Source organism: Macaca mulatta, chromosome 9, assembly GCF_049350105.2.
Source record: "Macaca mulatta isolate MMU2019108-1 chromosome 9, T2T-MMU8v2.0, whole genome shotgun sequence".
Classification (NCBI taxonomy): domain Eukaryota; kingdom Metazoa; phylum Chordata; class Mammalia; order Primates; family Cercopithecidae; genus Macaca; species Macaca mulatta.
This window is the reverse complement of record NC_133414.1, coordinates 26,417,490-26,435,169: the sequence shown is the minus strand read 5'-3', so window position 1 is coordinate 26,435,169 and position 17,680 is coordinate 26,417,490. Positions and strand designations below refer to the sequence as shown.

At 39.8% G+C, this 17,680-nt stretch overlaps 1 protein-coding gene across 8 annotated transcripts in view; it reads left to right on the top strand.

Moving 5' to 3' along the window:
- Positions 1-15,480, top strand: part of ENKUR (enkurin, TRPC channel interacting protein) — a 79,654-nt gene extending 64,174 nt beyond the window's left edge. For all 8 annotated transcript variants that reach the window (XM_028826078.2, XM_028826080.2, XM_077946015.1 and 5 more), the window contains 3 exons: positions 1,451-1,674; positions 7,042-7,188; positions 12,577-15,480. In XM_028826078.2, the coding sequence (XP_028681911.2) occupies positions 1,451-1,674; positions 7,042-7,188; positions 12,577-12,750 (545 nt within the window). In that variant the 3' untranslated portion in view covers positions 12,751-15,480. The remainder of the gene's footprint in view (positions 1-1,450; positions 1,675-7,041; positions 7,189-12,576) is intronic.
- Positions 15,481-17,680: the final 2,200 nt, after the last annotated feature.

Sequence of the window (17,680 nt, the reverse complement as noted above, 5' to 3'; positions counted from 1 at the left end):
CTAGAAGTTCAATATCAAGGTGTCAGAGGATTAGTTGATTTTTGCTTTCCTTTTTGGGGGGTATTTTTATTTGTTTTTATTTTTAGAGATGGGGTCTATGTTGCACAGGCTGGAGTGTGTGGTGGCTCTTCATAGGCATGATGAAAGCACACTGCAGCCTCACACTCCTGGTTTCAAGCAATCCTCCTACCTCAGCCTCCCAAGTAGCTGGGACTGCAGGCATGCAACACCACACCCAGCAGGGTTGGTTTCTTTAAAGCATCTCTCATTGGCTTGTAGATGGTTATCTTTTCTCTGTATCTTTACACGTTCTTCCTTATATGTATGTCTGTGTTCAAATTTCCTCTTCTAAGGACACCAGTCATATTGGATCAGAGCCTTCTCTAATGACCTCATCTTGACTTAATTACCTCTTTAAAGACCCTTTCTACAAATACTGTTACATTCTGAGATACTGGGGGTTAGGGCTTCAACATGTGAATTCTAGGAGGACATAACTCAGTCCCTAACAAGAGGCTAATCCAGTTTATAGACTTGACAATAAGTATTGGCTTTGCTGATAATAAAAGTTATATAAACTCATAATAAAGGTCAAATTATGCATAAATGAATAAAGTCAGTCCTTAGTAATGGTGATGGGGTTAAAATTGGAATAAGGCATTTTCAAGATAGCTGTTGCTTTCAGTTCTTAAAAATAAATTATTTCACATTTTTGCATTGTGGCAAACCATTTGGCTATATCAAAATAGATCAATGGGAATGATCAAGCTGAAGAGGCTATGTAAAAATGGCCAATAAGCAAGAAATACTTCTTCCGTGTATATACTGTTCATATGTATGTGTGCGTGTGTGTGTGTGTATGTGATCTTTTTTGAGACAGAATGTCACTCTGTCACCCAGGCTGGAGTACAATGGCACGATCTCAGTTCACTGCAACCTCTGCCTCCCAGGCTGAAACAATCCTCCTACCTCAGCCTCCTGAGTACCTGGGACTACAGGTGCACACTATCATGCCTGGCTAACTTTGCATTTTTTGCAGAGATGGGGTTTCACCATGTTGCCAAGACTGGTCTCGAACTCCTGAGTTCAAGTGATCTGCCCGCCTCAACCTCCCAAAGTGCTGGGATTATAGGCATGAGCCACCGTGCCTGGCCTTCTCAACATGCTAATTGATTATGTTGCCCTTAATTTATTTCCATTTTAATTACTGGCTTTTTTTCTTTTTAAAAAATTATTTTATTGAGGCATGATTGACAGGTAAAAAGCTGTGCATATTTGATATCCACAAGTCAATGAGTTTGAGGATAAGTATAAACTTCTATCTTAAATATTTAAATATATGATGACTAAAACTTAAATATACAAGTGGCAAAATATCTGGATATTATAAATAGTACTGAGTAGCAGTGTTTGTAGTTTAATATTAACAAAGAAATGTTATATTTAACAGAAAAAAAGTTTGATCGGAACATGCCCAAGAAGCCTGCTGTGCCATTGAGGACTGATCATCCTGTCATGGGAATACAGAGTGGAAAAAATTTTATAAATACAAATGCAGCCGATGTCATCATGGGAGTGGCTAAAAAGCCTAAACCAATTTATGTTGATAAAAGAACGGGAGACAAGCATGATGTTGAGCCTTCAGGACTAGTTCCAAAGTACATCAATAAAAAGGTAGCCTTGTGGTATATTAATGAGAGGGCTGAGATTCAAATAATTTAAATATGGTGTTCATGGTGATCATCTATATTATCATGATTAGTGCTCTCATTGGACACATTGTCTACGTTGCTGATTCTCATTCTTCTGCAATCTGTGTTTGGTCCAAATCTAATGTGATAAAGTTACAAAGAACTCGTAGTAAACAATTCCGTATAGTTCAGTAGATAAAAGTTATTGTTGTTTTCCTTAATTTTGGTTATCAATATATTTAACAATTTCAATAAACATTCTCTGAAAGATATTTTTGGTTAGGTGGAAATGTCACTAAAAGCAGTCATTACTGTAAATCTAGAAGGAATAAGCTGTCAGATGGCCTTAAGATTTAGTCATTAATTACAGTAACTTGGCAGCTGAATAAGAAAAATGAAGCAGAATGCAGCTTTAGAGCCATCCATCTCATCAGAGTAGTATAAATAATTCACATTCCTATTTTAACGTGAATATATTTATTTGGTTTTGGGTTTTGGGTGAAGACTTGAAAGTACTATACAATAATCTAGTCATTTTGGGTCCTTCATTTGTATCTGAAAAGGTATATAATTTCATTGGTGAACATTATAGTTTAAATATAGATTTTTGTTTTTTGAGACATATTCTCACGCTGTTTCCTAGGCTGGAATGCAATGGTGCAATCTCAGCTCACTGCAACTTCCAGCTTCTGATTCGAGTGATTCTCCTCTCTCAGCCTCCCAAGTAGCTGGGATTACAGGCATGCACCACCAGGCCTGGTTAATTTTTGTATTTTTAGTAGAGAGGGGGTTTCACCATGTTGGCCAGGCTGGGCTTGACTCCTGACCTCAAGTGATCCGCCCACCTCAGCCTCCGGAAGTGCTGGGATTGCAGACATAAGCCACTGCGCCCAGCCAAATACAGATCTTTAAAATAAAAAAGCTTATAAAAATCTTATTTAATCCTACTTTATTTTGCATACTTATAAAGCTTAAAAGTGTTTGAAATACACAAAATATGAATGCAGGCTGGGCACAGTGGCTCACACCTGTAATACCAGCACTTTAGAAGGCCGGGCAGATTGCTCGAGGTCGGGAGTTCAAGTCCATCCTGGGCAACATGGTGACACCCCGTCTCTACTAAAAGTACAAAAATTAGCCAGACATGGTGGTGTGTGCCTGGAATCCCAGCTACTCGGGTGGCTAAGGCACAACAATCGCTTGATCCCAGGAGGCAGAGGTTACAGTGAGCCAAGGTCGTGTCACTGCACTCCAGCCTGGGTGACAGGGCGAGACTCTGTCAAAAAACAAACAAAAAGAGTGCAAAATTCTAAATAATAAGTTGCGTCAAGAAGAAATGAAGGAAGGGAGGGAGAAAGGAAAGGACAGAAGGAAAAAGGAGGAGAGAGATAAGGAAAAAGGAAGAGAGATAAAAGAACAAAAGAAAAGAAACTGCAATAGTGATGTACAGGGGCCTTGAATTAAAGAGTCCAGCGATCTACCATGATGAATCCAATGCCAGAGGAAAATCAAAACAGGACCCTCAAGGCTGTTTTCAGAGGACACTGTCTTCTCAGGAATCTAGGAGTTTGCAGGATAAGCCAATAAAGTTACTTCAGGCTTCTCCAGGTACTTCCTCCTTCTGTGGCCCCTGGAAACTGTTTTATACTCCTTGTCCCACAGGATAGGGAAAAGTGGAAAACTCACTCTCCTGGCTCTTAAAGCCACTTCCAATCCGTTTTTTCTCCATGATTATATGAAAAGTCTTCGATGGTCATGCCACCACCTGCCACACACTCTGCCCCTCCTTCTGGCTGCTCTCTAAGCTGTCCACTTTATTGCATTTTCTAACTTCAACAGGAAATTTGAAGTATCCATCCTGGAAAGAGAAAAATACCAGATCTGTCTATGCTCATTTACCAAGCCATGAAAGCACCGTGCACATAATGTCCTTTCGGTGTTGCTGACTAGCAATCAGTGCTCACAAAAGACTTATTCAATTTACTTTTCCCTTATCAGAGTTAAGTTTTAAAGATCTATTATTGGTAGGTGAGATAGTAAATAAATTCTTTTAAAGTCAATGTCATATTTTTATAAAATGAGTGAACTCCTGTTTCAGTTCCAAGTGAATTATATGCCATTCGTACCATGAGAAACGATTTCTGAAAACAAGCAAGGATAGATGATCACATGAGGTATTTAGCAATAGTAGTAAAGACATTATTTCAAATTGTAACTCTGCCACTTAGTAACCGTGATTTCCAACAATCCATTGGATTTATCACAGGGTCGTAGTGAGGATTAAATAATATAAAATATATTGAGCACTTGGCACAAAATATGACACCTAATAAAAGAACAAAGAGTGAATATTATAATATATGCAATTTTATTAACAGTATGCATTAGCCTCCAGTGATTCAGCCCATAGAAATATTTCAGATCATTGACGCTTTTGCTCATTTGTGAGTTTTTTTCCTGAACTGTATCATGCCATTCTCTTTCTTTTTAAAAGAAAATGTAATTTAATTTTTTTTAGAGATGGGAGTCTCACTATGTTGCCCAGGCTGGTCTTGAACTTTTGGGCTCAAACAATTCTCCTGCCTAGCTGTCCCAAAGTGCTGGGGTTACAGGCATGAGCCACTGTGCCCAGTCATTCTCCTTCTTAAACAGAGTATGCCAAATATAACTTAATCTTTTTGCGATCCTGCAGAATCATCATGATGAAGCTCCATTATTGTTATTAAGTTGTAATGAGGTGTTTCCCTCAGTGTTTTCCGAAGTGGATTGGCCTGTCTCACTGCACCAACTGACGAGAATACTCGGCTCCCAGAGTCTATTTGTGTTGTCCTCTGCAGCTTCCAGACACATTTATATCTAGGATTTCTATCCCTTGTTCAGTCAGGATGGGTTAAGTTACACTGTGATGACAAACAACCCCCAAATTTCAGTAACTTAAAACCACAAAGTGTTATTGTTTGCTTTCGCCACATGCCCTTTGAGGGTTGTTACAGGCTCTGCTTCTTTTCCTTCTTCCAGGACCCAGAAAAATCTAAACATTGCTTGTCACTAGACCAGACAGGAAAAGACACAGCAAGTCATCCACTAATTCTTAAGGCTTCTATCCAGAAGTGGCAGAGGTCACCTCCACTGACACTGAGCAATTCGGGGCATATGGCTACATCTTACTTTATGAGGACAACACAGGAAAGTGTTGTCCTACCAAGTGTCCAAAAGGAAAACAGAATGTTTGTCAGAATTTTAATGACTACCATACCTCCCAACTGCTGCTTCTTCAGCGAGGTCCTTCCCGACCTCCTTGTTTATCTAAAATGGCCCCTAGTATTTTCTTTTCCCTCACTATCCTTATTTATTTTACTTCAGAACACATACATATTATTTCATTCTCTATTTTTGGTGAGTCTCTGTCACCATAGAATGCAAATTCCCTGAAGACAGAAACTTTGCCTTTTTTATTCACCAGTATACCTAACACCAAGTACATTCTCAAATATTTTTTAAAGAAGGAATACATAGTAGTCCTGTTTCTACACATCGTGAAATCAAACGCATTTACTAAGCTGAAAGAATCATAGCTGATGGTTTCACTGTCAGTCGCTGTGAAATGGGAAAAGTTGTCTTATTCCCCTTGCTGGGTGTACCATAGGGCTGTGGCTCACTTCTTCGGTGCCCCACTGCTTAGACCTCTAGGGGGAGCATGCAGACGGGCAGGTTGTGGGGCTCTGACTCCACAGCAGTGTCTATGGGTCAATGTTCGCAGCTCCTGAAGCCCCAGCGGGCATGTGTTACAGGCTGTGCTCTTTTAATTTAGCTGTCCATAGGCGGCTTGTGTTTTCTCAATTAGACTCCCTGCCTTATCACAAGGGCAGAGGGCTTCCAAAGGACTTTCTGTATCCCAGGATTCTTGCCTTGGTATCCTGGAAGAATTGGATCACACGTGGGCTTGGAGAATGAGTGCAAGGTGTTATTGAGTGGAAGTAGCTCTCAGCAGATGGGGGAGCCCGAAGGGAGATGGACTTTCCCTGGAGCCGGGCAGCTCTGTGACTCGGGCTCTCCTCCCACCACCCCGTCCAAACTCTGTGTCGTTCCACTGGTCGATGGCCTGCCAGCATGCCAGTGCCCAACGGTGTGCTCTTATGTTGGCATGCTCCTCTCGACCGCCTCCATTTATATGTCCTTCCATTGATGTGTTCCTCTCCACGTGCAGCCATTTGTGTGCCTGCCTGCTAGGTAGGGTCTTGGGGGTTTTTATAGGCACAGGATGGGGACATGTTTTTATAATGTTTTGGAAGATTTTGTCTTTTCTTTAACAAGACCACGAAAAAGAGACTTCAAAATATTCAAGATATTTCAGGTAAAAACTGAAGCACGTAGAAGGTGGAAGGTAGAAAAGCCAACTCTGGAATATCATATTCAAGATGTTTCAGTTAAAAACTGAAGAACATAGAAGGTAGAAAAGCCAACTCTTAGGAGTAAAGTATCAGCCAAGAACAGGCGTGGGAAACATTCAGAAAAGGAAAAACATTGGGAGGCCGAGACGGGCGGATCACGAGGTCAGGAGATCGAGACCATCCTGGCTAACACGGTGAAACCCCGTCTCTACTAAAAAATACAAAAAACTAGCCGGGCGAGGTGGCGGGCGCCTGTAGTCCCAGCTACTCACGAGGCTGAGGCAGGAGAATGGCGGGAACCCGGGAGGCGGAGCTTGCAGTGAGCTGAGATCCGGCCACTGCACTCCAGCCCGGGCAACAGAGCGAGACTCCGTCTCAAAAAAAAAAAAAAGAAAAAAAAAAAAGAAAAGGAAAAACAAGCAACTGCAGTAACAACTCCATCTATTTATTTATTTATTTATTTAGAGATGGAGTCACACTCTGACACTCAGGCTGGAGCGCAGTGGCACCATCTTTGCTCCCTGTAACCTCCGCCTCCCAGCCACCTGAATTCAAGAGATTGTCATGCCTCAGCGACCTGAATAGCTGGGACTACCAGTACATGCCACAATGCCCACCTAATTTTTGTATTTTTAGTAGAGACGGGGTTTCACCATGTTAGCCAGGCTGGTCTCAAACTCCTGACCTCAAGTGATCCACTCCCCTCAGCCTCCCAAAGTGCTGGGATTGCAGGTGTGAGCCACCATGCCTGGCCAATAACAACTCCATTTTAAAAGGCAGAAATCTACTAGCTCTCAACGAGGGGCGGGGGGAATCACTGAATTTTGTCAATTTACAGGGTTTTGAGCAAAGGCTTTAAGTCCGTACCATTTATTTTCCTCCCATCATCGGTTGATGTGTACACATATATAAGATTGCATACAAAATATTGATTACTTTTTTCTGCAAAATCTTCTTAGGATTATGGTGTCACACCTGAATACATATGTAGGCGAAACGAGGAACTAAAGAAAGCCCAAGAAGAATATGATCGCTATATCCAGGAAAACCTTAAGAAAGCAGCTATGAAAAGGCTCTCCGATGAAGAAAGAGAGGCGGTTCTGCAGGTGTGTGTTCTGCCATTTACATTCATCTGTAACTCTTTGGATCACCTCTGAAAGAAAGGTGTACCAGCACCTTGATGATTAAAGGCAGCACTTTGATTTTGAAATCAGAACAATCTCTTTGGATTACAGTTAAAAACTACATACAGCAAAGCTTACTCTTTGGAGAGAGCAAAAAGTTATAATATAGGGATTCACTGAATAATATTTTATTTCCAATTTGGTGAACTGTTTTTCTCCTGAACTATGGTTGTAAGGAAGCCTACCTTCCTCTACAATGAACACGCATGAAATGAGGCAAATAAAGCATTTTTATTTTCATTTTTATGCCCCTGAGTTTGTGAAGAATAATAAATTAGATATTTTTCACTAGATGGAGCTCTAGAATAATTGAAAGTGTCCTTAAAACAACTTTTTTTTTCTTTCCTATAAGCCACATGTCCAAAATTTTAAATAAACAGGTGTTAGGTTTCACATATGTTTCTCTTGTTTTTAATTAAATAGACTTAAAGATATATTTATAATGGGTTTTTTAATGCAGGACTTTTATCTGAAGCATTTAAAATATTAGGGGGCGTAAGCAGAGTTTCTGCTTCATCATTTGTATAAGTGTTTAATCAAGCACCTCTTTGGTTTTTATAGTCATACTTTCTCTTATAGAGGTAGAAATAATACTTAATTGTTTGTTTTTTTTTTTTTCATTTTGAAAACATCCCACGAAGCCATTTCTCGTGTCTTATTAATCTGTTGAAAAGTGGATTCATATGCTGATATAAATTCTTAACATTTTATCAATGTCATCATAATCCTCAATAAACATTTCTTAAATGCTAAACCCTGAGGATATTTTAAAAGGCATAAGATTTTTTTAAATGTCTACTATGGAGAATTGTGCAATTTAATTAGTGAGAGGTACTATGGATCTATGTACATGTATAGATGTGAATGTGCGTATGTATGCAGCTCCTCAGTTTCACAAGGTTCCAAGGCACTAGTCCCCCCCGAGGAGTATAGATCATTAGCTGGGCCTGAAAATGTAGAGTGACGGCGTGTCCCAGACATTAGGAGTGGCTCAAAGGCAAGGACGGTGTCTCTTTGCTGACAGCAGCATCCCCAGTGCCTAGCACAGTGCTCAGTGGAAACGCAGATGTTCAGAAATGGTCTGCTGCAAAGGAGGAAGGCAGACAGGCAGGAAGGAAGGCTGGCAGACATGGAAGTGAGAATTGGCATGTCATTTTCAGGGAGAGCTCTGGTCTGTGGCCCATTCTGTCTCTCTCATTTGGATGTTTCCATTTTCAGAAAGTATATGCCTTTGTGAAAGCCAGGATTTTACACCTAAATGATGCTGAAAAATAGGAATATGACGAAGAACTCAGAAGTGACAGGTCCTTCCCTTCTGTGTCTTTTTGGCTGCAGGAGATAAGCAGCCCTCAGCTTCCTATTACGGTCACTACAGAGTTACCCTTTGATGTGACAATAGCAAATCCTCCACTGGATGCCTTATGAGCCAGGGAGCAGAGCTGCCATAGTAACGAAGCCACTGGCCGGCCTCCTGATGAGCCCTGATCCTTCCCTGGGCAAGAGTTGCGTGTAGTTCGATGACAATCTGATTGTGTGCCCCTGAGTAAGCCACATTCTGCTCATTCTTCATAAAATAACAGTCTCATTATACCTGGACAGGATCGTCTGGTCTAGTGATTCCAAATTTCTCATTTTTAAAATGAGGGCTATATATATATATATATATGCTGTGTCACTCTACATTTTTCAGGCCAGCTAAAGATCTATAATCCTCCAGTGGTGACTGGTGCCTTGGAACCTTATGAAACTGAGGAGCTGCATACATACACACATTCATATCTCCACATGTACATAGATCCATAGTTCCTCTCACCAATTAAATTCCAAAATTCTCTATTTATACATATTTTATATATAAATTATATATGACGTATATACAATATATACAAATAAATTTTATTTATGTATATAAATACACACACACACACACACACACATATATATATATATATATATATATATATATATATATAAAGTTTTTTGAGATGGAGTCTTGCTCTGGCACCCAGGCTGAAGTGCAGTGGCATGATCTTGGCTCACTGCAACCTCCACCTCTCAGGTTCAAGTGATTCTCATGCCTCAGCCTCCCAGGTAGCTGGAACTACAGACATGCACCACCACGCCCACCTAATTTTTTTTGTATTTTTTAGTAAAGATGGGGTTTTGCCATGTTGCCCAGGTTGGTCTAGAACTCCTGGCCTCAGGTGATCCACCCACCCCGGCCTCCCAAAGTGCTAGGATTACAGACATGAGCCACTATGCCCAGCCCTTAATACTAATACATTAAGCAGGCCCCTTTGTTCATTCGTTTATTTATTGAATATCTACTGTGTTCCAGCCAGAAGGATACTGTAGAAAGCAAAATAAACACAGTCCTCAGTGTCAGTGAACTTAGAGTTTGATTTTCATTTGTCCTCGGTCACAAAACTATCAAGTGCATCAACAGGGACCAAAACTCATTTACCAATTGCCAGGCTGGTGTTTCCCCCACTACAGAATACATACTTGCAGAGGAGGTAGCAAAGGGAGGCTGCATCGGTCAAGGCTCCAGCAGGAAATCGAAGGCACACTCAGCTAGGACTTGGAAGAGAACTTATGTTTGTTTATTTATTTATTTATTTATTTGAGACAGTCTTGCTCTGTTGCCTAGGCTGGAGTGCAGTGGCACAATCACGGCTCACTGCTAGCTGGGATACTACCATGCCTGGCTGGGTTTTTTTGTAATCTGTTTATTTCATTTTTTTATTTTTTATTTTTAGAGAGGGAGTCTCACCATGTTGCCCAGGCTGGTCTCAAATTCCTGGCCTCGAGCAATCCTCCTCCCTCAGCCTCCCAAAGTGTTGGGATTACAGGCATGAGCAGTGGCCACTGAAGAGAATTCATGAAGGAATTATTGACAGAAGCGAAGTAGGGTTAAGGGAACCAACAAGAAGCACTGAGGCACCCCAGGAGTAGGGACAATAGGAATTAACCACCACCTAGGCTTGAAGGGCAGCAGGCAGAAGAAGCAGTGCTCTCAGAATCCAGTGAGAGCTGGAGCTGGGCTGAGGGTCACAGTCATAGATGAATGCAGCTAGAACCCGTGTCCAGACTGTCCTAGGAGAGGAGGAGAAATGCCCCAACCTCACTGTCCGCCCTCCAGGGCTTTCTGTGGCTGAACTGGGGCCAAAGGGCAAAAGAGCTGGGAGCACCCCATAAGGTGGAGAATGTTTGGGGGTGGCGGGGGGTGCAAAAGGAGCATGAAACTGAAGGCCCTTCTTATTATAAGATCACTTCTCCCTATCTGAATTTTTTCCAAAATGAACAATATTATTTCAGCATTAAAATAGAAGAGAGGAAAATTAAGAAATAAAAATAAGGGAAAATCGCTATTGCTGCAACACATGAAATATCTTTTTAGATGAAATAATGAAAAAACCTCTTAAAGTCAGCAAGTAGCCTATTTCAGTATAATATGAAATATTTGCTACATTTAGTTTCCATCCCTGCCTGTTGACTTTGATCCAAACGTTATTGTACACACTGGAAGATAAAAGCAAACTATCCTTTAAAAGAAAATATGGAAGAAAACTGTAGCTGCTGTGACTGCAAGTAATATGGAAATATCACCCAACTAGCTATGAAAAACCTTTGATATCCGCAAGTGTACAAATACATAGACTTCCTCTCTGCAATAGACACCCCTGTGGAGCACTGTGGGAACCTATTTCACATTCCATAATGAAAGGCTGTGGAGAAATAGAATTCTTTTGAGGGCTTCTTTTTGGAATACATCGCATACACTATCAAGAACTGTGTAGCCTCCTCTTCTTAAATTTTAACCTGGATACTTTTTCTTCTATCCTTTTCCTTTCCCAGATCCTTAGCTCACTCAAGAAGGTCTCATAATTTGTTGCCCCATTCCCTAACCAACCTCTTCTATACGGTGTGCCATGACCTGTCATCAGCCCTTTTATCGAAGCATGGAAATAAATCATTGAAATTTTATTGTCCCCGGAAGTTTCTACAAGATTAAATTTGTACCGTGAGAGCTTACGATGAAGGCATTATTATATGAGTCACTTCTAATCCTCTTTTACACCTATATGTACAGCCATGGTTTTCAAGGACCATGTTTTCTAGGTAGTATTTTCAGTTTTTGGGTTTTGGTTTTGGGTTTGCTGTCAGGCAGGGTCTCACTCTGTTGTTCAGGCTGGAGTGCAGTGGCACAATCATGGCTCACTGCAGCCTCAACCTCCTGAGCTCAGGTGATCCTCCCACCTCAGCCTCTCAGGTAGCTGGGACCACAGGCCCATGCTACCATACTTGGCTATTTTTTGTGTTTTTTGTAGAGACAGGTTTTTGCCATGTTGCCCACACTGGTCTCGAACTCCTGGACTCAAGCAATTCACCGTCAAGGCAGTATCTTAAATTGCACTTTCTGTTTTGCTTTTGTGTAAATAAAATAATCTATGTGCCCATAATGAATAATTAAAAAGTGTTGACTTATAAAATTTCATTGAATTAATTTAATTAGTAGTTTAAGACCATTTTGTCTATGGAGCCCATAGGGCACTGTGATAAAAAATGGTAATTATGCAGAAACAGAAATAACCTTTATTGCTCCTAAGAGATCCCTAATTTTACATTTGTTGATTTGTGAGAATAGAAAACGTTAGCTACATTACTGAATTAGCATGTGTGTTACATTTAATGACCTTTCAATCATTTATAGAATATATTAATAGGAACTATAGATCCCTTAACTATATAGAGGGCAGTTGGTTCTTTCTAATATATTGAAAAGACACTTAGAAGATCTTCTTTTGTGCAAGTGAATTTCAGCAATTTTACAAATCCCATTTGTTAGAAATAAGAAAATATGGCCATGAACATCAGAATTAGGTCTTTTGATGTGATTTCTCTGTTGAAGAATGAAGATAAAAAAGAAAATTTTACAAAACAATTTCCTGTTCAAAAATGTTGTTCTAAGTTGTTTTTTACCCACATATTTGCTATGAGCTTTAGCTTCACACTACTCATAACTCTGCATGTGCATTTTTGATGGTAAAAACAAGTACAGTAACAACAAAAACAGAGCAAACAAATACTCCCAGTGGGAACTGAGCACACAGTCAAGGATGGGATTTGGCCTCTGTACAGTATTTTTGGTTACTGTGGCCAAGTACTTGATAAATACATTTCATTTTAGAAGCTATTTTTGTCAGTTTCTTTTACCTATTGACATTTTTCATTACCGATTAACTTTTCCAATTTCCTTTACTTTTGCAGTTTGCTTTGGTATTTACAAGTTTCTTTGACCATTTGCAGGGGCTGAAAAAGAACTGGGAAGAGGTGCATAAAGAATTCCAGTCCCTCTCGGTCTTTATAGATTCCATACCAAAGAAGATCCGCAAGCAGAGGCTGGAAGAAGAAATGAAACAACTGGAACACGACATTGGTGTAATTGAAAAGCACAAAATTATTTATATTGCCAATAAGTAAGAATGGATCTTTAAAGTATAGCAATTTCAATGCAGGGAAAAAAAACATGGAAAATATAAAAATAAAACTCCACGTTTTTCAAAAAGGAAAATACTATGAAGAGAATAAAAATAGACTTAATCAGAATGCTTAGGCAATGTGCAAAGAATAATTGAGTTATTCACTTACACAAGAAGAAATTTTGTTTTTACTAGTGTCACCTTTTCCACATATAAACTATTACATTTGAGAATATGTGTTCCAGTTCCACAATGTAATTCATTATTATTACATGTTTCACATAAACATTAATTTCTAGGTACTGAAAAATAAAGTCAGCACTCAAAACTTCACTTTTTTTTTTTTCCTGCAGTGCATGATACCAACAGCACAACTTTGAAAACTGTTAAGTATTTTGAACTGGAAATGGTAACATGTGCCTTCTTACTACTCTAAGTGTCTCCAACACATTGTTTCTGAACTCCACAAATGCAAAAGATGTATTTTCCTGTGGCCCATGACATTTGCAGTTATTCCAAGTGATAAATATTTTCAGTATTCATAACACTGTATATGATGAAAGGCTTCTATTTGGAGGAAGAAAAATTAAGAAGACAACTTGGAAAATCAAGACTACAACTTGTAAAAGGCATCACTGAGGATGATTAAGGAGAATAGCCTCCTTTCTAGCATACTAACTTCGATATTCTTGTTTTATTCCACAACTCACTATGCATATCTTATTTAAATGTTTTTTTTCCTTTTGGTCCTTTCTACTTATCTATTTTATGAATTCTAAAGTTACATTTGTAAGATTACATAATCTATTAAGCAATAAGTTTATGTTAGTAGAGCTGTTTTCAACCCAAAATAAGAAAAATAGCTCTAAATATCTAGGAGGAAAAAGTTATTTTATGAAATTTTAAATTAGAAAAATTGGGTAAAATATATGCAACTATAAAATATCAGAGAAGTAACCATTCCTACTACTTACACTGGTTTTTATCCTCTGGACAACATGAAAAACAAAATATGGGAGTCTTTCAAGCTTTTTTTGCAAACACAGAATTTGGAAGCCTTATAGAAAAGCTTATTTTGGCTACTTAAAGAAAAATAGTTCACATACAATTTTTTTGAAGATTCACTTGAAACTTGTCTGTATGAGTATCTTTATTCCTTTATTAACTTAGGGTGGATATAAAATAAAGGATAATATATGATACGTTCTCACTTACCAAGAATGGTTGGTTGCTATTTAGGGTAGGCTAACAGCTGTGATAGTACACTCCAAAATGTATAATTACATAAACATATATTCAATTCTTGCTAACATAGCAGTGCTTTGCTGTGAGCAGGCCAGCAGGAACCCTTTTCTACAGAACTCAGGGACCCAGACTTACAGAGTGGGTAGGATGCACCTGATCCAGAGTTAGGGAGAGGCATGTACAGGCCAGGCCTAGAAATGATGCATATCATTCCCGTTTGCATCGCTAAGTAAGCAACTTAAGTTACTTTAACAAACTAACTCCAAATCTCAGTTGCCTGATACAGATACATTTTTCATGTACATCACTGTGCAATGCGACCAAGGGTGGGGGTATAACTCTGTTCCCTCAGTCACTCAGGGGCCCACTCTCCTTTTGTCTAGTGGCTCTGTTGATCCAGGCAGCCTTTCTCTGCCAGTTCAGGATGAGATGTTTAGGTAAGTATTTTATTTGTGAAATGATTGCTATACATACTCATTTTTAAATAATTCAAAATCGGTAGCAATGCAAAAATATTCTAATTACTTTAGCCTTATGGATATTATGCTTTGAAGTCATGAGTGGGAGTTGCCTTAAATGTTAAAATGAAAACTTTGTGGTTTTAACAGCTAATTCTTTTGCCTTCTGTAAATGTCTACTAAAGAATCTAGACTTTTCTCTATGGTCTACACTGTTGTCCTAGATGGACATTGTTGCTTTTCTTTCACACAGCCTTCAGAGTGAAACATTCCCATCCATTGTTCCTGGGAGGGTGATCCCTACCATGGGATCCCAACTTTGGATAAAGCCAGTTCAACCTCCCCCAATCCATACACATATATACCTGGGTCATCCTATCACCCAGAAGACGGACAAACACCTGACTTGGACAGCTGGCCAGTGACTGATCAGATTCTCTCTCTCTTGAGAGCATGAATTAAGAGACATGGAGACTGCAGTCACTTGGGAGTAGACACCTGAAACTAAAAAGTCAAACTTCATTATGCAGCTAGTTTGACTTGGTTTCTCTTCCTGTTCAAAGGAAGAATGGGTAGAATAAAGATTTGATGTGGTCTGGCCCCTTGTCTGTGATCTTTTTAGCTTGATTTCTTGAAATGCTGCTTCTTCCTTACCCATTGTAACTGGCATTCCGATAGTACTGAGGTACTAGAGGCCTCCCAGATCTGCACACATGGTTCCCTCTGCCCAGAAAACTGCCTTTTTCTTTCTCTCATCCTACATAGCTGCCTGGCAAATCCCTAGTCTTCATCAGCTCACATCACATTTCCATGACAATCCTCTTTGATTCCTCAGAATCTGGTCTTCCTTTATGGCACTGGTCATATTGTATTTTGCATATCTGGTTATTTGCCTGTTTTCCATGAAATTGCAAGCTTGTGGGGGAGAAGACACTGTGTATCTTTTCATCTACATTCCTTAGAATCTGCAGGACAGCTGGTATAGAGAAGATACTCAAAAAATCCTTAATGAATAAAGTAATGGACCGTACCCAAACATGTATTTTAATGATCTCTTGACATTATTATCATGACATAAGTCAGAGTTGGAGGATAGAGAATTTGACTACTAAACAAACCAGATGATTCCATACCCATCAGTTAACACATAATCAAAGTAGGAGGAGGCAATTTCACGTAGTGCTTAAGAGCTCAGATACTGAAGTCAGGCGGCCTCTGGTTTGCATTCCAGCTCAGCTGCTTACTAACTATGCTACATAACCTTTCTAAACCATGTTTTCCTTTTCTGTAAATGGGGTTGTTAACCCATTCCATGATCTGTAGAGTTATGATAAGAATGAATGGAACAATATGTGCATAACAGCATAGTCCCTGGCATGTAGAAAGACAACTTAATACTATGACTTACTATTAAGAACTCTCAATTCCGTAGTCCTTTTGTCCAGTTGGTGCTAGGCCCATTAACATCAATAGAATTTCCCACACCCATAAAATCTGGCTGCAGAAAAGGACTTGTTTGAACTGCTTAGAAGTTCTATCCTGAGATTAGCCTAGTCTGGTTAATCTCTTCAGTGGCACACACAGATGATAACTATATTTGGTAACTTTTATCTCTAGTAACTGGCAAAAATTTGGCAATACATCCTAAGTTACTCAGCACAGGCATTCCAAAAAGATAGATAAGCTTAAATCAGTAATGATGCCAGAGAGTCACTGAGAAAGGTCTGCAAGGTTGTGTCCAACAAAGCCTCATGGGTGATATTTATTAGTGAATTAATGTGTCCCAGGACCTGACCTGAGGACCCATGCTTCCCTGTTCTCAGAAACTCAGAGTCAGACACACATGAATTAAAGTCTATGTGAGCATGAGTTATTGCCCGAACATCAATTTTTAAATTAAGAAATACCTCTCAGCTAAATAAATCTCCATAATAAGTGCATTCTGTCCCAGTTGTCAAGCTATGTGGGAAGAAAAATCATAATCAAAAGGTACCTTGGGCCAGGCACGGTGGCTTACGCCTGTAATCCCAGACTTTGAGAGGCTGAGGTGGGTGGATCTGTTGAGATCAGGAGTTCAAGACCAGCCTGGCCAACATGGTGAAACCCTGTCTCTACTAAAAATACAAAACTTAGCTGGGCATGGTGGTATGCACCTGTAGTCCCAGCTACTCAGGAGGCTGAGGCAGGAGAATCGCCTGAACCCAGGAGGCGAAGGTTGCAGTGAACCAAGATGGCACTGCTGCACTCCAGCCTGGGTGACAGAGCGAGACTCCATCTTGAACAAACAAAACAAACAAAAAATACCCAACAAGTACTTTGGCTAAAACAGAGCCAAGAGAAAAAAAATTATTTTGTAAAAAGTCTGTCAGCTGATATAGCTCACTCATTGTCATTCAACCCATATTGACTGCCATGTGCCAAGAACTGTTCTAGTTGCTAGGCATATAATGGTGAACAAAATAGCTATGTTGGGAAGACAGAAATAATCACACAAATATAATGCATTTATAATTAGAAATTGAAATTAGTGTTTTGGAAGAAAAAAAAAAACAACAGGATGCTATGCAAGAGAATATCAAGGGAATCCTAAATCAGATTTTGTAGGCTCTGACATTTTAAATGAGACTGAAGAATTAGTGGATGTTGGGAAAAGCTGAGAAGAAAAGGGTTGCAGAGGGGAAAGAATTCCAAGCAGAGAGAAGAATGTGTGAAGGATTTGGGGCAGGAAACCCTTGACGGATAGGCAAGACAGCCATGGGGCTGGGGTGAACTTAGAAAAGGGGAGAAAGCTGCAAGCTGAAGAGGAGGAAAGCAGGCACCACTGATGCGTTTTAAGCAGAGAGGTGGCACGAGGCAGTCAGTATTTGTAAATGATCATTCGCTATGTGGACTGAAGTGGAAGATCAGATGAGCATGGGGAGACTAGTTAGTAGACTACTTGGTAAAGAAGATAGTGGCACAGACCAAGGTTGTAGTAGTGCAGATAAAGAGTAGCTGTTGGCTTCAATAAATATTTAGGAGGTAAAAATATAACTTGGTGATGGATTGAACGGGGGAAGAGGGAGGTTTCAAAATTGACAACCAAATTCTGATTTGAGCAGCCAGGCAGTGGGGCGGCAAGCGGTGGGGCTGCCGTTTTCTGAACTGGGAAAACCTAGGGGAGGAGCAGTTTAAGAGAAGAATGTGGTAAAGATATCAAGAATATGATTTTAAACATGTTAGGCTTAT